Consider the following 22,307-nt stretch of genomic DNA (forward strand, 5'->3'; position numbering starts at 1 on the left):
GGCTGGGTGATCTCAGGCAAGTTACTCAGCTCTCTGAGCCACCATGTCCCCAATTGTAAAACAGCGACAGTAGAGCGCCTGCTCCCAGGTGGGGCGTGGACTACGAGCGGCCGTTCTCAGAGTGATGCTGGGAGGATAGCCATAGTGACGATGGCAGAGAGGGGCCACAGAGGAAGAGACGGAGGACACCTTGTGGTGCCATCTCTATCACTGGGCAGACATGAGGCTGAGGAGACCAAGGATTGCAAGCAGGCAGGAAGTGGGCAGGCAGGAAATGGGCAGGAAGTGGGCAGGCAGGAAGCGGGCAGGTGGGAATCTCGGGGCCTCTAGCCCTTTACCAACCTGACTCCCTCAGGCTGCAAGCTTCATGGCCCTGACCCCCCTCCTGGCTGTCACGCAGCTGCCATGCCAAACTCTCTGCCCACTGGCACATGGCTTCGCTTCTATAATCATTAATTAAGTGAATCATAATTATTTCTGCTAATTTGGATGCAATTGGAGGAGTTTTTCAACCATAGCAATTTGGTCATTATGTATTATCTACTGGGTCTGAGATGCTCACAGTGTCAACTTTTTGTTCTCTACCCAAAAGCTGTTCTTGGAGTTTCCAGAGTGTTCTGAAGTATGGTTTGGCCATCTGACATGGAACAGGGTTCTCTGCCTCCAGAGGCAGCAGCTGCTTTGGGTGTGGGTTCTCCGCCTTTTAAATGAGATGGGAAAAGTGGAGTTTCAGATGGAAAGAGTGAAGTTTCAGCAAGGAGGGCGGCGGGCTCGGAAGCCGACCCAGGGACCTGCTTCCCTCAAGACTTCTCCATTTCCCTCTAGAAGGGGATCTGGAAACAGAGGCACCCAGTGTGGCTAACACAGAAAGCCGAAGCACGGTGAAGCTCTCATCCCCCAGGCCTCAGCCCTGCCTGTGCTCATCCTGTCCAGGAAAACACTGAGGTATCAGCCAAGGCCCTGCCAGGAGTGAGAGCCAAGGCCTATTATCACCACAGAACTTGCTGGAGCCAGGGTAGTTGGCAAGGGCCCGAACCCCCAGCCAGGCTGCGGGTTAACCGATGGCTCCTGTGTGGCTCTGCCAAGCCCAGAGTTGGGGTCCTGGGCTCTTCATTCATAGCACAAGATGCTGAAATGGAATTAACTCCTCTTAAAAGTGGCTCTGACCTTCCTAATTTGGCATATGATCTGTTTCATGGATATATTTTTGTGTCAGCAGCTGGAGAGAGTTTGCTGGGGAAGGAAGGGGATGTTTTGTCAGGTTCAGGGTGGGACAGTGTCCCTTCTCCCCTCCACCCGGTAACAGATGACTCAGGCCAGGGCCCCTTCTCCCAGTCCCTTCACTCCTGAGCAGGCCAGGCCATCACCCCTTCTCCATCCAAGGTCAATGACAGGCCCCTCTGCCCCCAGCTTTGTCCTCTGTCTCTAGCTGCTCCTGCTGGGCTCTTTCTGTCTGTCCGTGAAACACTGATGCTCCGCAAGGCTCTGACGGAGTGGTCTTTTCTTTCCCCGCTACCTCATGGGTCTAAAACTGGCCTGCAGATATATTCAATTTGGTCCATGACTTAATTTTTTTTTTAGTGACCAACATTTAAAAATCAAGGTTTGCAACTCCTCTGGACAAACTGGCAGATCCAGTACCCCTGGGCCTGCCGCATCTGCCCATCGGCTAGGCCAAGGGCAGCTGCTCCTCCCTCGCAGCGGGGATATGACCCCCTCTCTGCCAGCCCTCTTCACTCCCAGGTGGGCACCCTCCCTGTGGCCTTCACCCCCTCCCCTCACCCACCGGGTCCAGTGTGGGCGGCCTCTGCCCCCCACACTCATTGGGGAGACAACCCCATGCATGCCCAGCCTGCTCCCAGCCCAGAGCTCTCAGCCCCCAGGCCCTGGGTCCGGCTGCTTCTCCTCCTCTCCTAAACTGAGCTTACGATCTGCCCCCAGGCCTGCCCCCCTGGCAGGCCCACAAGCCCTAAGTCAGAAGGGGCCACCGCGATGCCTTCCTGCAGTCCCCCTTCTACCATCCAATCCTCCCCTGGCCCCTAATGTCACTTTCCAAAGGCCTCTGATCCATCCACGCCTCCAACTCCACAACCTTGGCCCAGTCCACCACATTCCTCCGCGTCCTCGCCCTTGGCCTCAGTCTACCCCTGCACTGGGCTTGGCTCCTGTCCCCACCCCCCAGCTCACGCTGCCTCTGGGAAAAGCCCGGCTCCTCGGCTTGGCCCTCGCCCTTCCCGGCTCTGCTCCAGCGGCACCTCTCGATGGAGCCTCCACCCCTGAGCGCCTCCTGGTCTCCGACCCGCCCTGGGTCTGCCACGTGGCCTCTGGAGCGCTCCTCACCTGCCATCTCCTTCGCTGTTCCTCAGCCCCTGTCCCAGGTGTTTTGCGGCCTGTCTCTCCCTGTGGATGAGACCTTAAGGGCCAGGAGGCATCGCACGGCACACATCTCCGTTGGGTGGCAGCACAGCTGCTTCCCCTGACTTGGAGCAGTGCTCTGCAGGCAGAGAACACAGGTCCAGCCAGGGGGCAGATTGCAGGGAGGCTGCCGCCAATGGCTGACCCTCACTCCTGGGTGCCCATGAGCTCCCCTTGTCCAGCCCTGCCCTGCCCTCCTGATTCACTCTGGTCCTTCAGACCCCGTCGGGAACGCACTTTCCTGCTCCCGTACTGCCCTGTGAATCCCTTTTGCCTCACTACAACACAGCCTGATTCGGGGAACCTTTTCTTTGAGTCTTTGTCCACCAGGACCTAAAGGCAAAACCTCTTGATGTGATTGCTTTTGCAAGAGAAACACAAGACTCTGCAGCGCCTGAGGACACAAGCTGGGAATCAATAAGTCCCAGCAAATGATAAAGTAACGCTTGGTGAGGCCACATGGCTAATAAAGAGAGAGAAGGAGCGGGGCGAGGGCTGAGAAACATGGAGAGAGGAGGGCAGGCCACGCTGCTGGACGCGGCGCTTGCCTCTCACCCCAGGCCTCTGCACGGGTCACCCTCCCCTGCCTGGTGCTCTGCAGATCCCGTCGCCAGGTGCTGCGTGAATGACAGGCTGACCCCGTGAGACCAGCAAGTGACCTCAGGTGCAAAGCCCAATGGGAGAAGCAGGGGGAGGAAGAGCCAGGACTTGGACAGTGGCAGCAAACGATCTGATTTGACCCTGCCTCCACCACGTGGAGCTGACCAGACCATTTGCTTCACTTCTCTTGGCCTCACTGTAGTCATAGAAATGAGGTCATTTGGGCATAATCCTCAGTCACGAAGGATCTAACAAGGGCATGTCCCTGCAGCACGAAGCCTTAAGTGTTCACGTGTGCGCATCATTAAGAACAGACTTGTTGCCTGAGAACTACAGAGAGCAACAGTGCCATCTCGTGGCCTTTTTGGACATTGCTGTTTTTAAAATGCGTTGTGTTTTGCAACAGGATGCACCAATGGGGTATGATTTCATGGAGCCATTCCAGGGTGGGGGTGCTTTTAGGCTGAGGTCGTGGACCACTATGTGATTAAGACTGGATGGTACTGGCAAGCATGTGAGTTTATAAACATTTCCAAATCCAGGCCATATAGCCCATTACCAAATAGCCTGTCAGCCACCTGGATGCTGGGAAAGGAGAGAATGGAGGTGAAGGCTGGAGAAAGGTAAGGGTGTTTGATGAGAGAAAGCCCACATGGAGGAGAACAGTACTGACCCAACAAAAGAAAGACATAAGCCTCTGAGGTGCTCACGCCAGTGGCGTGCCCTGCGGCTGCAGAGAGGCCCGGCAGGTGTCAGCTGGAGGCCCGGCCGGGCCGCTGCTGGACAGATGCCGGGTGCACCTGCCGGCTCCATGTGACTCCTTGGCCAAGAACCGGGGCAGCCTGGCCATCCCTCCACAGTCAACCTCCCTGAAGTGTTCCTTGGTTGGGGATCTCGTCACCACAGCAGATCCAGGCCAGAACCGGAAAGAAGTGGGGACAGTAGCTGAGGCCCAGGAGGGCAGAAAGGCCAGAAAGGAAGAGGACGCGCACCCAACCCGAGGCCTTGAGGAGTGGGCCCACTGCGGTCCCCTGGGGGCATCTGGGGAAGGGCCGGGGAGCCATCAGCCTGGGGTCATCGCTTGGTGGCGTGCCTCCACTCCTCCGACCACGGCTCCGACCACGGCACTGACCACGGCTCGGTCTCGCCCTCGAGGCGCCACATGGTGGGCAGTTCTGTGGTGCACAGCGGAGACGCTGCTTTTATGACAGCTGCCCCTCCAGACGACCTCCCCGGGGCAGCTGCGGGTCAGCTAGGGAGTCATGGGAGGGGCTGCCCCCGACCACCCGGCAGCTCTGCAGGGAGGCGAGGACAGAGGTCTGGGGAAGGTGGAGGCATGAAGGTGGGAGGCGGCCCCTGGAGGAAGAAGGAGCGGGCGCTGGAGAGAGGCTGAGGCGCGCAGGGCTCGAGCCCTGGCAGGAGTGGGAGGGCGGAGGCCGCAGCTCTCACCCAAGATTGGGGTGCTCAGCCTAGAGAGCAGATGAAGCGCCTTATTGTGAAGCCAGAGGGACAGAGACTGGGGAAGGTGGGGCCGGGTCTGAGGCGGCCTCACTGTGGAGGGAGGTGGAGGGCCTTGAGGCCGGGTCGAGGTCACCGAGGGGTGTGGAATGTGATGGGGGCGTGAGCAGCGGCCAGGGGCCTGAGGGCTGGCCCCTAAGTGCACTCGGCCACCAGGGGAGGCAGGGAGACTCTGCTGTGGTTTCTGCTCTTCCGTCCTCCAACTATGTTTTGCGTGATTCGCTCTTGGCGCACACCGTGCCACAGGCTGACAGTTTTACACATCTGCCTCCCACACTGACCCGTAAGCTCCTAGAGGCAGGACGGGTCCTTTTTACTGGGGCCTGCGCAGGTTCTAGCTAGGGGGTGAGTGTCCCTGTGCCCAGAGCAGCTGTGCCCAGTGGATGCCATGGTTGACGCGGTGCTTTTGCCCCCACAGGTGCAGGTGGGAAGCACACCTCAGGACCAAAGAATTGTCGGGTACATCTCCTGCACACACCTGCACGCCATGCCAGGTAGGGGCCAGCCGTCATGGCTGGGGGCGGGGCCCTGCCCCTGGCAGGGCGGGACCGGCGCCTGGGGCCTGGCTGGGACGGGCCGCAGCTTCACCGCCTGGTCTCGTGGTTCTGCCCCGCAGAAGACAGCGCCATCCGGTGTGAGCAGCTGGACCTGCTTCAGGACTGGCAGGCTGACTTCCGAAAATCTACCTCCTCGTCCAGCACAGCCAACCCCGAGGAGCTGGTGGCGTTTGACGTCATCTGCGGAGATTTAAACTTTGACAACTGCTCCTCTGGTGAGGCAGTGCTCCTGCCCATTTGGTCTGCTGCTCTGGGCGGGGCATGGGCTCCAGTTATAGATGGAAAGACTTGGGTTAGAAGCTGGAAGAACTTCTTGCTTCTCCTGAGATTGAAGGTGGATAAAGACTAGAAATCCTAGGCCAAGAGGAGTCCGCACTGCCTAGAAAGCTCAGAGGTCTGCTTCCTGGAGACAGGGCGTGCCTAGAAAGGAGCCCTTGGCAGGGGAGGTGTGGGCCAGCTCGGGCTGGTGGAGAGCTGGCTCCTCCTTGCGGGTATATTCAGCCTGCACTGGTGCCAGGAATGATTCTAACTACTCTTCCTGGAACAGCTGCTCCATTTAAGTCTCAGGACACCCAAAGAGGTAGGCTTTGCATTTATCCACATGGTATGGAAGAGGAAACTGAGGCACAGAGAGGTTGGAAAGTTAGCCCAAGGTCACCAGTCATTAAGTATTTGAACTGGGATTTAAACCCTGGGAATCATACCTTAAAGAGCTAGATTAAAGACTAAAAGTTCATTATCGGTACAGTCTTATCTTGATCTGAAATCAAGATACAGAGGCCCCCAGAGAGGGGGGTGGGCAGCCCTGAGCCACCCTTGGCCATGAAGAGCCAGAGGCTGGGACAAACCCCAGCCCCTGGCTCCTGGGCTCCTTGCTGGCTGCTGCAGCCCCAGTACTGAAATGGGGTGGCTCAGCACAGCGGCCCAGCCCTTGGCAAAGGCAGGGCTCTCAGGTCTTGCCTGGAGCTCAGGGCGGTGCCCTCACCTGCGGGCAGCAGGTGGCAGCTGTTTCCATCTACTCATGACCGGGGAGGCACCCTTATCAATGGGGCGGCAAGTCCAGGTGGGAGGAGAGCCTGGCGCCCCCACCTCGGAACCCGCAGTCCGTTGACCTCAGGGAGGTGGGGTGGGGGGGCGAGCCATCTGCGAATGGGGCAGGATCCCCGCCAGGACAGCGTCAGCCAGGCCGCCCGTCTGGGCTTGCCACAGGTCTGGGATGGACTCCAGGTCACTGACCCCCGGAACCTAAGAGACAGTGACCACCATCTTCAGGCAGGAAAGCTGAGACCAGAGCTTGGGAGGGGGGGGCCTTTCTCAAGGACAGAGAAACCAGTGACAGACGAACCACAGTCCCACCCCGAGGCAGTTCCCTGGTAGCATCCGGGAGGCGCAGCTGACCAGAACCAGGGGTCGCAGGCCCTTTGGGCCCCAACAGGCATTTCCTCCTCCCCCCTGCCCCACAGATGACAAGCTGGAGCAGCAGCACTCCTTGTTTACACGCTACAAGGACCCCTGCCGCCTCGGTCCTGGGGAGGAGAAGCCCTGGGCCATCGGTGAGTCTGGAGCACAGAGACCCTGGCGCCGGGTGGAGGGGCTGCGGCGGGAGGCGGAGGGGGCCCGGGCTGGGGAAGGGGCAGAGGCTGAGGCCAGTAGGCCACCGTGCTGAGACCTGACGCCACCTCAAAGCTGGGCTCCCCACAGGCCCCCAAGGAGACACCAGCAGGGCCTCCCCTCTCCTGGGCAGGGGCCCCCTTGGCTGCACCAGGCCAGCAGGTCCCTTGCTGTCCCTCCTCCCCCCCGGGGCCCTCCTTGAGGCTGGCCGGGCCTTGCCTATGTGACCGCTCTCGCTCCCCATTCCCAGGTACCCTGCTGGACACTAACGGCCTCTACGATGAGGACGTGTGCACCCCCGACAATCTGCAAAAGTAAGTGCCCACGCTGCTGCAGTCAGGTGGGGTCAACTCACCCCAGCTCAGGCCAAGGGATGGCTTCTGTTTGCCAGAAGCTGCCCCTTGCCCCACATGGAGCTCCCTGGCTGGTGGGATGGAAGCCCTGGAGGTCCCCTGGCACTTGGCCTGGGCTGGGCACAAGGCAGAGTGGCAGCCCTCACCCCTCAGGGGCTGGCCTTGCTGAGAAGCCTTAGACCAGCCCTGCGGTCCCTGGAGGGGGCCTCCAAAGCGAGCACCCCGTCTGGGCTCACTTTGCAAAAGCATGCCCTGTCCTGGGCCCCAGCCTGTCTCTGGGCCCTGGCCCAGGAAAAGGGGCCTGAATTTCCCAGCGGAGGCCCAGGGCTGCTGAGACTCCTGTGGAAGGGCCACTGGGTGCAGCCATCCACTCAAGGGGCCGGCGGCTTGTAGCCACCAATTAGCAAATAGAAATACAAGCAGAGGCAGCACAAACTGACCGTCTCAAAGAAAAGACAATTCCATCCCAGCCAAACTCCATTCTTGAACCTTGATGAGACTTTCATAAAGAGCACACTTTCAAGAGGTCAACAGCAGAACCAATTTATAATTCACAGCCTGAGAATGCACAGAGTCATAGTGACAGCTCCTTGCAGCTAATTTGAGCCAATTAATTAGATTATAGACTAAATTTGAAACATCATCCTATGCCGAGAAAATTATCTTTTTATGAGATGATTAAAAAATGACTATCAGTAACTCAGATCATTGATGCTAGAATTAATTATCAAAGGCAAAGGACAGTAATGGATTATACAGCTCAGATGTAAAGATGTTCTGAAGGTCACTAGTGTATTTATCTTAAGGCTGATAAAAACCACGGGAGAAACCCGTGTGTGCAGCCTGTGCCCGTCCAGGCGCCCCTTCTCCGTTTGCCAGGCTTAGCGGACCTGGCGGGACTGAGCAGTGTCTCTCGCTGGCCCTCTGCGCCGCTGCTCTCACCCGCCTCCCGGAAGAGGGCCTGGGGCTGGCAGGCGCGGGACGGGTGCACTCCTGCTTCCTGGCTACGATGCCAGACACCCACCCAAGCCCTCTGCCCTCCCTGCTTAACCTTGGGTGGCACCTCGGTCCCCCATCAGTTCCCTACCCTGAGAACGGGGTAACAGCCCACCGAGGTTCCTTCCTTGACATGCCCACTCACCTAAGTGTCTTGGGGCCCAGGACACCCCTTCTCATTTCACAGAGGAGGAAATGGAAGCGCAGGGTCGGGCGGCACGAGCAAGGTCATGCACACAGCTGCTTGGGGACAGACTGGCACTGAGTGGAGTCCTCCGACGAGGCCCCGGTGCTCTTTTGGCTCCACCAACCCCTGCCAACCTGAAACAGCAGTCATGAGGGTTTGGGGTGCCTCCAGGAGAGGACGGTTCCCGAGGTTCACTGCAAAGACCAAGGTCCCCCAAACAGGCCCCTGTTGGCTCAGGGCAGAGCCTGGATTTGGGGATGGGGTGAGGCAGTCGTGTTCCCTACTCGGCCACAGGCTCCAGGCCACACTGAGTGCTCCGACTCATCTCGGTCAGAAGGCCCATGGAGGCATGGGACAGTTCTGTCAGACTCTGCAAATGGCTCAGTCCAGCCAGGAACTCACAGGCTCTGACTCAGTTTCCCTCCATCCCGTCCCCCCACCTTAAAAAGTTTTAATTGTGGTTATATATATATATAAACCCTAATTCCCTGTTTTAATCCTTTTTAAGTGTACAATGCAATGGTATTAACTGTATCTACAATGTTGTGCAGCCATCACCACCATCCGTTACCAAAACTTTTCATCACTCCAAACAAAAAGGCGGAACCCATGAGGCAATCCCGCCCATTCCCCTTCCCAGGCCCTGGTACCCTCTGGTCACTTTCTGCCTTTATGCATCTGCTTATTCTAGGCATTTCACACGAGTGGAATCCTACAGTCTTTGTCCTTTTCTGCCTGGCGTCTGTCACTCAGCATGACGTCTTCGAGGTTCACCCATGTTGTGATGTCCCGGCACTTCCTTGCCTTTTACAGCCGCATGGTCTTCCGTTGGTGGCTAGCCCACATTTTGTTTATCCATTCATCTGGTGATGGATGCTCGGGCTTCCAGTGTTCTCTTGGCTCTTGTGACTAACGCTGCGATGAACGTAGGTGGGCAAATATCGGAGGCCCTGCTTTCGACTCTTCGGGGTACACATCCCGAGGAGTGGGGCTTCTGAGTCGAATTGTTTCAGTTCCCTTTTTTGGAACCACAGGGAAGAGAGATCTTAAACCCAGAGGTTTGCCTGGCCTGCTTCCCCCCACTGGGGCCTGCTGAGGCCCCGGGGGAGGGGGCGGCATTTGCCCACCGCACCTACCTGTCTGTGCGCAGGGTCTTGGAGAGCGAGGAGGGCCGCAGGGAGTACCTGGCGTTCCCCACCAGCAAGAGCCCCGGGGCAGGCCAGAAGGGGCGCAAGGACCTGCTCAAGGGCAACGGCAGGCGCATCGACTACATGCTGTTCACGGAGGAGGGGCTGTGCCCGGACTGGAAAGTCGTGAGTCTGGGCTGGGGGGGCGGGGGTGGTCTGCGCCCTCCATAGCACTGGGCGCTCCTCTCAGACCCTGTGAAAATGGGACCTGCCATTCCCCCAGACCTTCGGGGCCAGGAAAATCGGTGCCCAGCCTGCCCGGAGGCCCCGGGCCCCATGCCCGGGCTGCCCTGCCCAGCGCCCCAGGCCCCTCCGCAGGCTGCCCCTCGGGTCTAATCAGTCTTCCCTCCCACCCCACAGGAGGTGGAAGAGTTCAGTTTTATCACGCAGCTGTCGGGCCTGACCGACCACCTCCCGGTGGCCATGCGGCTGCTGGTGTCGGCTGGAGAGGACGAGGCCTAGACCAGCCCGGAGTCCGCAGTGGAGCCTTCGCCGGCCTTTGGGCCACAGCCCCGCCTGGGGCCCCGCACCTCCAGTGAGCGCCCAGTGCTGGGGGCAAGGCCGGGGAGGGCCCGTCCGTCCCCAGTGAGCCCAGAGGCCGCGCGGCCGCACCTCTGGGTCCCACCGTGGAGAGGAGGGTCCGGCCGGGCCCGGGTCCCCCGGCTGCCTAACCAGTGCCATTCTTTCCAAACGTGATTTTCTACAAATCTACAGCACAACCTAGTTTGTAGCCCCTGGGATAGTAGGAGACCCGACTGATGTACTCCTTGTAGATCTCTTCTCCAGCGTCCTCTGCTGCCAGTGTTGTCTCGCATGCCTGCACCCTCGCATGCCCGCTGCCCGCATGCCACCTGCCGCCACAGCCCACAGACCCCTTGCTCGGGCCTCACCCAAGGCCGAACTCCAAACACAATCAGAACCAGCCAAAGACGCACTTCCTGGGCACGGGCCGCGCTTGCTTCCGGCCGGGGCAGCTCACGAGCAGGGACGTGAGGGCCATGTCCAGTCACCAGCGAGCCCGGGACTCTCCCCCAGGGTTGGCATTCAAGGGCGATTACATTTTAAAAAGGAAAAAAAGCAAAACCCTTCGCTTTAAAGGGTCTGCGAGTCTCAAGGACTTCGCGCCCCCTGAGACAGGGTCCCTTCCCCAGCCCCGGCACCCCAGGGTCCTGCGGCGCAGGCCAGCCCTGCCGAGTGCTCGGAGACGGCCCGGGGAGCGGAGCCCTAAACCGGACCTCCGAGGAAAGAGCACCCACCTTTTTCATAGGCAGACGGGGAACACACCGCGTCCAGGGGGCGGGGGGGCTCTGATCCTGAAAACGGTAGAGATTTGCAGATTCTTCTGGTCCATCAAAACCGACGCGTCCTCCCCTCTGCCTGACCCTCCAGAGCGCCCCCTCCGGACACCTTTCTGGTTCGGGACCAATTCTTCCCTGGGGGCTTTCCTCCGCCACGTGCTGGCTGAGCTCAGGGACCGCCTGCCTGCCCCTGGGCTGGGGCTGCAGCCTGGCCCCCCAGGCCCCCCTCACCAGCAGCCCCCACCCAGGCTGGGAAGGGCCCGAGGTGCCGAGGGCCGCCTCTCGCTCCCCAGCCGGCCCCACCGCTGGCCGTCGGCGCTGGAAGCCGCAAGGCTGGGGTCCCCTGTACAGCCCCCGCCCCCGGCCCCCCAGGCCGGCCCTGGGCTCCGGGCGAGGCAGGGCAGCACTCCGGCTGCTGGCCCACTTCAGCACTGCCCCTGCCCACCTGCCTTTTAAAAGACAATGGGGCTTCTCCCCGAGTCACACACGGAGGGGTTCTCAGTTTCAAGGTGCAAGGCTTCTCCCGCTGGGGGGCTGTTTTTGACAGCCCATTGGTCTCCCCGTCCTGCAGCACCCTAACCTTGGCTCCAGTTCAAGCCAGCTCTGCCCAGCGAGGCTGGGGAGGGAGCACCAGGACCCTGCTGACGCCGTTTTGTCATCCATTGAGCTGCAAGGGGGAGCCAAGCAGAGGGACCAAAAGGGGCTCAAGCAGCCAGCGAGGTGCTGGGCACTGTGCTGGGGGAGGGCAATCCCAGAGCCCGAGGGGCCATGGAGCTGTGACTGCACCCAGTGACCTTGGCTTGTCTGGGCCCCGTGGCCTGGTGAGCACCTGGCCTGAGGGTTTCACCGCCAAGAAGCGCCCCCCTTTCCCAGAGTCCCGGCACTGCCAGCCCACCCCACCCACCCCTCCCTGGGGTGCCTGAGCCAGCAGGGGTGGCTCACCGCCAAGGGCCTGTTCTTCCAGGGCCTTGACCTGGCCACATGGAGTCAGGGGCCACTGGGAATCTACTCACACAGGCGAGGCCCCCCTGGGCAGGGCAGCCAGAGACCCCGGGGCCAGAACCGGGGCGGGGGCTCCTGAGGCAGAGAACGGCCCGCACAGCCCGGCTGCTCCCCGCCGCAGGGCAGCAAGCAGGGTGGGCCTGCTCACCGCTCCCCCTCCTCACTCACAGGGTGGCCTTAGGCAAGTCTCACTCCCTGTGCCTGTCTCTGTGTCCTGCTCCCCACTCGCCATCCCCCAGTAGCGCATCCCGCCACGGTATGTCCCCGCCACGCCCGGCCTCGCGCTTCATCATGCCTGGGGCCCCCAGGGCTTGTGGGCAAGCCAGGTTTCTCTGTTTTCATTTTTTAAAAAGAGAAAAGAAGCATTGCCAGGATCTCAGATTCTGTGACATCTAGGCCTGGAGGAAGACGACACAGGGGTACACCCTGAACCCCAAACCCAGGCTCTGTGCCTGCCCTGGGCTCAGCTCCTCAAGAGCAGCCGCGAGGCGGGGGGTCAGCTTAGGAAGGAGGCACCCATTTTCATTTGTCCCAAACCACCATGAATATAAAGTATGAACATTAACCTTGATGCTTTTTAACTATTGTATTAACTTGCTGAGGTTTAGAAATACTGTTTTAAAAAAAAGAAAAAAAAACCACTTTTTTAATTTCCCTATTTTTTTCTGTATTGTATCCTTACGGGATAAGGGGTTTTTATATGGTAAGCACACCTAAGGTTTTGGTAAAAACATTATCAAATATATATCCAGACGATTCTTCCCTAGAAGAAAAACAATCTTTACATCTGATAAAATATTTTGAAAAGAGAAGTGTTTTCTTCCTTTATTGGTGCTGAAAGGAAGGATGGATAATGAGAAGAAAATAAAACTGTGAGGTTCAAGGCTGGTGTTCTCAGTTTATTTGAGCGGCAAGCTGGGCCAGGCCTGCTCTGATTCCCATGTGGGGAATCCAGGGCAGGCAGCAAGGCGGGTGGGTGCCCACGGGGTGACAGCCCCTCCTGCCTCCACATACAGGGACAGCCTGAGCCCGTGCCAAAGGGCTGGGAAGCCGGGCCTGTGGTTCTTAGTCTCTCCTGCTTTCCTCTGAGAACTGTGAGGTGGTGGCAAAGAGCGCCTTGAGGTTGTGGTAGAAACGAAGGTACAGCCTCGCTGGGATTCTCTGGCTTCCCTGGCCAAGCAAACCTGGGCTGAGGTGGCTCTGCACTGTACTCATGTGCCCCAGAGATTTCTGAGGGGACGGTGTGTCCTTCTGATGTAAGTCACAGAGACGGGAAGGGTCCACAGGGAAAGGCCGCACCTCTTGGCTCCCTTTCCTGGCGGCTGGTTCCCTGGCTCTGTATCGCAGACGCTGCTCTAGGAGGCCTCCTGTCTCTCCTCTGAAGAGCAGCCTGTGTCCAGGTCTCGGGTCTTGGAGGGACACCTGCCGGTGCCACACATGGAGGCCAGACATGCAGACGCTCCTAAGTGCAGCTGGGTGAGCGAAACTAGTCCCTTGGCCCCGACTTGGCCAGGGCTCTTCAAGCTCCAGGACCTGGCACTGGTGGGTGTTCCCATACAAGGCAAGCCCTCCCAGCTGGCACTTCCCAGCGAGCAAGCTGGACAAGGCAAGGTCCCAATCCTGGGCATCTACTCCTTTCCGAGTAGGGCAGGAGAAACGCTGCCTCAGAGCCGAGGGCTTCCAAACCAGAAGTGCCACTGACAGGCCCTACCCACAACTCCTTGGGCCCTCCGCTGCCCCAAATGCAGCTGCCCACATGTTCAACAAGCACCAGCCCAGGTTGCCCGCCACACCCTGAGCCAAAGCCTGCAGTGCAGAGATGGGAGTGGCCCCTCCAAGCCTTGAGACTGGACCCTCCTCACTTCCCAAGAAACCCAGAAGCTGCTCACAGCCCACTGGTCCTGGACCACTTTATTTCTCATACAGGGTCAGTGCACAGCACCCACGCCATCTGAGGGCCTGAAATCCATGGTGATGTCTCCGGTGCGGGGGTTAAATTCCACAGCATAGGTGATCGCCCGCGGGCTGCCCGGCGGCACCTTGGGGTCCAGCATGGGGCTGAAGAAGTACACGGCCTGCTTGCAGTGGGGGTTCCAGCAACAGTCGCCCTGTGAGAGGAGCAGCACGTGGGAGGGTGAGGGCCCCCAACCCTTCCTGGGTGCCTCCAGCCCCAGCTGCACCCAGTGGGGAGAAACTGCTCAGGTGCCAGGTGGTCCAGGTGACCACCGAGCTGTCGTCTGGCCTGCAGCGCACCTGACAGACGCCCACAGCACAGGGTGGCACCCTCTCCCCCTCCCCCGAGCGGTGCTGACTCAGGCTGCCCACGCGCAGGGCCCCGTGCACGCAGCGTACCTCGTCGGCCGGCTTCAGGAGGCCGGTGCTGACGGTGCTGCCCGGGGTCAGGTGGTAGTCCACCCACAGCACAGCGCCGTGGCTCCTCCCAGGCCTGGAGGGGTGGGGAGCGAGGTTGGGCCAAAAAGAAACAGCCACACGAGACGGCGGTCGAGGCCGCTGTCCCCTGCCCTGCTTTCCAGAGCCCTGGTCTTGCCTACTGCACCCTGCCCGATCCGGAGGCTCCGGACACGCCCCTTGACTGAAGGCCACGTGGAAGAAGCTGAGCAAGAGGGAAGGGGCTGTGCCCTGGCCACAGGCTCAAAGCCGCAGGCGCTCCTCGCTGCCTGGCCAGGCTCCCGGAGTAGGCGCCAGGCCAGCACCTCTGCAGCAGGACCAGCTTCCTCAGCCTGAGGTCACAGGCAGACTCGGCCCAGGAGCCACAGAGGGCGCCTGCCGCCACCGCCACCTGGACAGTCCTTCCCTGAACAGCAGGTCAAGCTCCAGCCGGTGACGGAGGAGCCCTGAGTCCACGGGCACCTCCACTGTGAAGAGAGCTAGAGCAGGGTGGGGGTCTAACTGCAACTTGCAATGACCAGCCTCACCAACGCCTAACCTGCTTTAATTCCCAGGAGAGTTCTAGAAAATGGCCCAGTGGATAACCATGGTAACCACAGTAACCAAGTCCACGTTCCTTTGTAGCTGTGATTCCACATGCCGCTTAGCTCAAAGGAGGCTGTGAGGTGGTGGTGATGAGCAGAGCCCACCCTGGGTGCCCCCTCCCCACTCGCACAAACCCAGAGGCTGTGGAGACCTGCTGCGCTCAGGGCCACTCAGAAGGGAAAGCAAGGACAAGCCAGGGAAGACTCGTCCCACCCACCTGTAAGTGGGCGGAAGGAGGGTGTCCCGGCCAGCCCCTCACCCCGCCCTGCCCCCGGCTACGCTCACCGCCTCAGCTCCATGGAGCCCTCAGCATGGACACGCTGCTGGGGAACTGGCTGTCGAAAATCAAAGGTCAGGACCTGCTGGGGCTCAGAGAGGCTGCGGCAGGGGTACTCCCACAGCGGGTGGGGCTCGGCCTCCTTGCTCTCCCTGAAGTCCAGGGCACGCTGAGGAGAGAAGACGGTCAGGGGGCCTGCAGGGACAGAGCAGGCAGCCCAGGGCTTAAGCCAGTGGCACCCCTCACCACCTCGGTCCTGGTCCCTCGGGATAACAGCCAGTCACAGGCGCCGGGGACAGACCAGCTGGCTCCTCCCTTCCCTGCTGCTACTCACTGTCTTCACGTCACCTGTTCAGACCTCATTTTCACTCCTTCTAAAATGGGGATGGCCGTGCCCAGCTCCTGGGCTACTCTGTGGACCTAATGTCTGCATGGGTGGGAGCACCCGGCACATGGGCACCCACTCACTCAGGACCTGCTGACCACCCGCAGCCTGAGTAGGACTGACGCCCGCCCCCACCACCACCACGTGGAGGTCCCTGTCCTGAGGGTGAACTATGCACCTGGGTAAGTAATCGTGGTGCCAGGGAAAAGCCCAGCCATGCCGGGGGCTGGGCAGGCGGCAGGGCCCAGGGCGAGTGCCTGGCGGACGGGATCCCTAGGCTGGATCCTGGGGGTCCAACAGGAGTTGGCCAGGATGAGGGCTCAAGAGAGCATATACGAGCCAGCAGTGAGGAGGCGAGAAGGGGATGGGGCGGTGAGCTGAGCACCCACTTGCAGGGGATGGGCGGGGGCCAGGAGCATGACAGGGAGTCCTGCAGGGTGTTCCTAAGGGAGAAAATTTAGGCCAGACTTAGAATCCGCAAGTGCACATGGACTCCATAGGGAGGAAGGCCTAGGACAGGGTGGGCGGGAGGCTACACGGTCACAGGCGAAAAACAACTATGGCCCAGACCCGGTCAGCCACAGTGGGGGAAGAGAGGCTCAGAGAATCTGATGGCCAAGTGTGGGCGAAGGTGCGGAAGGACTTGCGAGGGAGGACACCGGGGTACTGGTTGAGGGCCTGCTGGTCAGTCTGAGGTACCACGTCTGAGGTGGGGAACACTGGAGGAAGCCCAGCTGGGAGGGGCAGCCAAAGGTGGAAACATCTGAGGTATTCCAGGGCTCTTGGTCTGAGCTCAGGAGAGTGTGCAGAGTCTTTTCAGCCAGAGAGGGGCCGGGGCCCCAGCCAGGGAGGGAAGGGGTCTTGAGCACGACCTGAGAGGGGCCTAGAACGCACGACCCCTTACGGAACAGTGGGAGGAGTCCAGGAAGGAGCCTGGGGAGGGCCAGAGAGAGCAGAGAGGCCCAGGAACTCAGAGAAGCACGGAGTGGTCAGTGCTCTGCTGGGGCCTGGCAGGTAAGGTGCAAACTAAACATTATCCACTGGATTTATTTCCTAAAACCATGTTGATGTGAGCAATCCTTACTCACTGTAGAAAATGTCAAGAGAAGGATAAGCAAAAGAAGGGAAAATGGAACCACTTCCTAACCACATTGCTAGCCTTTCGAGGCCCACTATTCTGCCCCTTTCACTGTGTGTGAGTGTGGCTTTTCTTAACCATACAAATGGGAACCTGTTTCTTGCCCTGCCCTGTCCGGACTTTGTTCTCACTTCAGTCCTCACAGGCCCCCACACACACTGCTGGCACTTGTGGGACTGCCCTGGGGGTTTCCCCAACCCTCTACTGTTGGAATTTAGAGCACTGCCAAGATTTACTGCATAAATAACACTGCAGTGACCCCTTCTCATAGATCACTCTCCATGCTCCAGTGCTCTACCCTGGCACAGAGTCCCCAAAGTGAAAATGCCTTGCTCACTTTTACAAATTGCCTTCTGGAAAGGTCCCAACAGAGGAGAGCCGCTGACACGCAGGAGCAGCTACAGTGGTGTGGCAATGCATGGGCCCAGCCCGGCCTTGCAGCACACGGCCCAGGCGTTCAGCACGGCCCACACTCTAAAAGACGATGGTGCTTTGGTTTGAGCTCACTGTGAACCCAGCAAATGACCTGACCTCACACCCCAAACAGAAAAGCTCTCCGATGCTGTCCATAACGCCCGCCCAGGCCCCTGGGGGAAGGCTGGTGTCAGAGGCCAGTGGCCGATGGGATGAGTGGGACACTGAGCAGCTGTGCTCCTGCCTACCTTAATCATGTCATCCATGATGTGCACATCAAAGCCTTCGCAGTCACCACAGGGACTCCGGATCCGCCACAGGTCCTAAGAGGGAGGCACGGCTGTCATCAACAGCCCCCACCAGGGCAGAGCTGACAGCCATACCACCTGGGGATACGGGCAGGTGTGGCCACACTATCGGTCTGGTGGGCCAGCGAGCAGACAGCCACACCTCCCCAGGGACTTAGGGGAGGGTGGCACCAAGAGCAGGAGGGAGCGGTGAGGCTGGCTGGAGGCGGCCCAGCCCCGACCCCGCAGCACACCTCGCTGCTCTCAGCACACCTTGCTGTCCTGCACAGCTGGAACAGAGACCCCCAAGGCTGAAGGGCTCAGAGATGCCAACTCTGGCAGGACAGACACCTGGGCTGGGTGTCTGTACTCCCTGCCCAGACCATCTTGGACACCATTTCTTTGGGGAGACATTAGTAAACCAGTTCTCCGTGGCTCTGTGCCTGGAAACAGCATGAGGACAGTGGGAGAAATAAAAAGGCTCTCAGAGGAATGAAACCAGAAGGAGAGATTCCCATTCTGAATTGCATTCAGGGCAATTTTATTTCCTCTGCCTTGTGGGATATATGCTTGGGAATAAGCCTCTTTCTCTACATTCCCTGTTTGGCCGTGAAAACCAGAATTCACGGGTGAACCCGACTGGGTAAATACCCAGAAAGTAAGTGACGGAGCCACTGAGCAAGCAGTGGATAAAGCCCTTCTTACAAAAGAAACAGCAAGTAAGATTTATTCTACATTTCAGGTTGAAATCATTGCAATATCCTTTTAATAAAAAATGCCTTTCTCAAAATGACTTTGTGGCTGTGGTCCTGGCTTTGATGAGGAAATTTAAATACAGCTTCTCAATTTTTTCTTGCCTAAAGAAGCTGACGCCCCATCTCAAAAGGCTTTTAACAACTGGAGTGTCAGCTCTTAATGAGAGCAGAGCAAGCTGTACAGCCTGTCTTCTGAATCTCTTAATTTATATTTTAAATTATTCTGAAAGCCATAATTGTAAAATGACGACACACGACCATTTCTACTTCATGTGTCAGTCGTACATTTTTTAAAAGGCGAGCCTCTCCTCTCACCCTCTGCAGAGTGCTGATACAAAAGAGCAAAGGCCCAAATCATTAAGACCCACATTGCCCCGTCTGCACCCAGAGCCTCTACAAGAAAATGGGGTTCCTCCGGATGGCCTACCCTGAACTCCACAACCATGGCGTGCAGCGAGGCAGCCTGGGGCAGCACCACAGCTCCGGGCCCCAGGAGCTGGTCCACAGCAGTGCGGACGTACCAGAAGTACAGGTTGTGCCACGGCAGCAGGCTGGTGGTGAAGAACGGCTCACCCAGGAGATGAGAGACCTGGCAATCGAAAAGCAGCAGGACTGTGGCGTCAGGAGTCGGCTGAAGAGTGAAGAGGAGGTTGCCAGCGTCCTGGGCACATAGAGGTAACTGGCCATTTGCTCGCTTGCTCACTCATTCTGTCAACAAGTGAGCGTGCCCGGTCTGGATGTGGCCTTGAGGGTACAAGATGGTGGACAGGCACGGGCCCTGCCCTCCGGAGCGCTGGGTGGAAGGCAAAGCAGACAAGGCAGAAGCTGCCCTCACCAAGTCAGAGAAGGGCTTCGACGGACGGCGGCAAGCAAAAAAGGCTGTGTGGGGAGACCCTGCAGGTGTGACCGCCAGCGAGGCCTTCGGGGTGGCCCCCTGGACACGCCCAGTCAAAGCTCTGCCATCACCACTTAGTACCATGCGCGTCTGCCCCCCTCACCAGGCGGGGCGGGGACACGGGCAGCAGAGTCCCCAGCCCCAGCACAGGGCCGACGGTCAGCGAACACCTGCTGCACGGAGGAGCAAGTGCATGAGCAGAGGAGTCGGAAAACCGAAGGGCACCACGGGGGACTATTCCAGGCAGACGGAGGGGCAGCGGCGAAAGCAGGGGCCTGGGTGAGAGCAAGGCCCTTCGAGCAGCTCGCCAGGGCCAGCCTGCAGAGGGGAGGGTGGCACCAGGTGGGGACCTCCACAGGCGGCGTACAGAAGGTTAAGGGGTCCTACTTGCCCTGGAGGCAAGAGGGGGTCACTGAAAGCTTTAATCCAGGGCTCAAAGTAAGAAAGAAGCTGTTATAATGCAAGGTGTCAATGACAGGAGGGTACTCAGGAACTCCTGATCTTCTGCATGATTTCTCTGTAAACCTACAACTTTAATCAAAAGAAAAAAAAAAAAAAGGAATAATAACAACAATAAAACAACAGCTGGAGGAGGAGGGGGAGGAATGTGTTTAGAAAGAGCCTGCTGAGCCCAGGAAGTCTGTGGGGAGACAACCTACAGGTGGACCCGGACGGGAGGTGGCCACGGCAGGCAGTACAAGGAGAAGCGAGGAGGGGCAGGAATCTGTGGCAGGAAGGAGGGGGAGACGCGGCAGGTGCTGCGGAGCGACCGCGGGGAGCAGGCAGCAGGGCACCGCGAGGGGCTGCTCGGCGGTGAGGCCTGGCTTCTGGCTAAGATGTTGGAGACAAAGCAGAAAACGCTGGACGCTGGGGAAGAGTTGGCCCTACTCTGCCCCTCCCACTGGGAACAAGACAAGGACAGCTGCCATCCCCACTTCTAGTCACCATTTCCTGGACAGTCCAGCCAGTCGAGAAGCCAAAAGAGAACCTGAAGGCACTCGGATTTGAAAGGCAGCAGTGACACTGTCTTAACTCACAAATATTACCCTACATGGAGAGAATCCTAAGGAATACACACACGCGCGTGCACACACACACACACACACACACACAATGAGAACTAATAAACTAGTAAGGTCACAGGACACAAGTCAATATACAAACAATATCTGTATTCCTATATATTAGCAAAAACAACCCAAATGTGAAATTATGAAGATAATCCTATACACAACAGCATCGAAAAGAATAAAAGAATTAGGAGTAAATTTAACAAAAGAAGAGCAAGGTTTGTAGACTGAAAACAGAACATTGTCGAGGGATATTAAAGAAGATCCAAATAAATGGACATTCTATGTTCATGGATTTGGAGACTCACTTTATTTAGATAGAGGACAATTCTCCTAAATTGAGCTACAGCTTCAGTGCAGCACTATTCAAAATCCCTGCAGGTGTTCTTGTTGAAATGGACAAGCTAATTCTAAAATGCATGCAGAAATGCAAGGGTCCAGAACAGTCAAAACAATTTTGAGAAAGAAAAGCAAAGTTGAAGGACTCGCACTGCCCAATTTCAAAAACTATTACACAAAGCGACAGTCATCAAGACAATGTGGAACTAGCAGTAAGGACAGACAGGTCAACAGAGATGAAATGAGAATCCAGAAATAAGCCCTCACATTTACGGTCAACTGATTTTCAACAAAGAGACCACGACTATTCAAAAGGGAATGATAGGGAAACGGACTTTGGCCCAGTGGTTAGGGCGTCCGTCTACCCATGGGAGGTCCGCGGTTCAAACCCCGGGCCTCCTTGACCCGTGTGGAGCTGGCCATGCGCAGCGCTGATGCGCGCAAGGAGTGCTGTGCCACGCAAGGGTGTCCCCCGCGTGGGGGAGCCCCACGTGCAAGGAGTGCGCCCGTGAGGAAAGCCGCCCAGCGTGAAAAGAAAGTGCAGCCTGCCCAGGAATGGTGCCGCCCACACTTCCCGTGCTGCTGACGACAACAGAAGCGGACAAAGAAACATGACGCAGCAAATAGACACCAAGAACAGACAACCAGGGGAGGGGGAGAAATTAAATAAATAAATCTTTAAAAAAAAAAAAAAGGGAATGATAGTCTTTCAATAAATGGTGTTAAGGACAACTGGATAGCCACATGCAAAGGAATAAAACAGGAGCCCGTCCTTACTCCGTACATGTAAAGTAACATAAAACTAAATATAAGATCTAAAACTACAAAACTAGAAGAAAATACAGGGGAAATCTTTGTGTCCTTGGACTAGGCAAAGTATTCTTAGATATGATACCAAAAATACGAGACACAAAAAAAAATGAATAAACTAGACTTGCTTAAAATAAAAAACTTTAATGTTTCAAAAGATACCATTAAAAAGTGAAAATATAAGCCACACCCTACACTGGGAAAAAATATTTGTAAATCATATATCTGATAAAGGACTTGTATCCAGAGTATATAATAAACTCTTATGACTCAATAAGATAAATAATCAATTTTTTAAAAAGGCTTAATGGAGTGATGAAAATGTTCTGCAACCTGGTAATGGCTGTACAACACTGTGAAAGTACTAATGTCACTAACAATAAATTTTATGTTACGTGCATTTGCCACGATAATAATAATAAAGGAAAGAATAACTTAAACACTAGTAAAAAATTATTTATCCACAGAGGGTAGGAAAGCCTAAAGTGGAAAGGACAGGTATGGAACACGGACTTCTCTGAATATATTTTATAATTTTTAATTTGACACTGCTTACAGAATTTAAATATCTAAAAAGAATCCTCATTTATGAGGGGAAAAAAGGGCAGTTTGTACACAAATGTTTATAGCAACTATATTCGTAATAGCCAAAAAGCAGAAATAAAGCAAATGTTCATCAACAGGATGAATGAATTTTAAAAAATGTGGTATATCTAAACAATGGAATAATATGCAGCAATAAGATAAATGAAGCAATGACACAGGGTACAACATGGCTGAAACTTGAAAAACATAACGCTAATGAAAGGAGCCAGTTACAATGACCCACGTATTGTATGATTCCACTGGCATGAAATGTCCAAAATAGGCAAATCTATAGAGGCAGAAAGCAGACTCGTGGTTGCCAGGGGCTGGGGGTCTAGGGGCAAATGAGGAGTGACGATGAAATAGGCACAGGGTTTCTTTTGGGGAAGTGGAAATGTTCTAAAATTGGTTGTGATAATGGTTGTACAACTCTGAGAATATATTAAAACCAGTGAAATGTACACTCTAAATGGGTGAAGTCTATGGTATGTGAATTATATCTCACTAAAGCTGTTATTTAAAAAGAAAAGGACAGAGGGAAAAGGGGGCAAAAGACTCAAAGAGACAATTCACCAAACAATATGTATTAATGATTAATAAGCACGTGAAAAGGTGCTCAACATTGTTAATTAGG

At 56.8% G+C, this 22,307-nt stretch overlaps 2 protein-coding genes across 11 annotated transcripts in view; one reads left to right on the plus strand and one right to left on the minus strand.

Annotated features, from left to right (window-relative positions):
* The window catches only part of SMPD3 (sphingomyelin phosphodiesterase 3), a 93,990-nt gene extending 81,383 nt beyond the window's left edge, over positions 1–12,607 (plus strand). Inside the window, exons 4-9 of one of the 2 annotated variants that reach the window (XM_004459612.4) lie at positions 4,952–5,027; positions 5,150–5,305; positions 6,554–6,643; positions 6,952–7,015; positions 9,388–9,550; positions 9,785–12,607. In XM_004459612.4, coding sequence (XP_004459669.2) covers positions 4,952–5,027; positions 5,150–5,305; positions 6,554–6,643; positions 6,952–7,015; positions 9,388–9,550; positions 9,785–9,886 — 651 coding nt within the window. In that variant the 3' untranslated portion in view covers positions 9,887–12,607. The remainder of the gene's footprint in view (positions 1–4,951; positions 5,028–5,149; positions 5,306–6,553; positions 6,644–6,951; positions 7,016–9,387; positions 9,551–9,784) is intronic. The other variant, XM_058279807.2, reaches the window with a different exon arrangement.
* PRMT7 (protein arginine methyltransferase 7) overlaps positions 12,521–22,307 on the minus strand; it is a 57,468-nt gene continuing 47,681 nt past the window's right edge. For all 9 annotated transcript variants that reach the window (XM_058279803.2, XM_071209119.1, XM_058279805.2 and 6 more), the window contains 5 exons: positions 18,402–18,563; positions 17,181–17,255; positions 15,004–15,164; positions 14,077–14,170; positions 12,521–13,832 (listed from right to left, as the gene is read on the minus strand). In XM_058279803.2, coding sequence (XP_058135786.1) covers positions 13,653–13,832; positions 14,077–14,170; positions 15,004–15,164; positions 17,181–17,255; positions 18,402–18,563 — 672 coding nt within the window. In that variant the 3' untranslated portion in view covers positions 12,521–13,652. The remainder of the gene's footprint in view (positions 13,833–14,076; positions 14,171–15,003; positions 15,165–17,180; positions 17,256–18,401; positions 18,564–22,307) is intronic.

The sequence above is a fragment of the Dasypus novemcinctus genome, chromosome 18, assembly GCF_030445035.2.
Source record: "Dasypus novemcinctus isolate mDasNov1 chromosome 18, mDasNov1.1.hap2, whole genome shotgun sequence".
Classification (NCBI taxonomy): domain Eukaryota; kingdom Metazoa; phylum Chordata; class Mammalia; order Cingulata; family Dasypodidae; genus Dasypus; species Dasypus novemcinctus.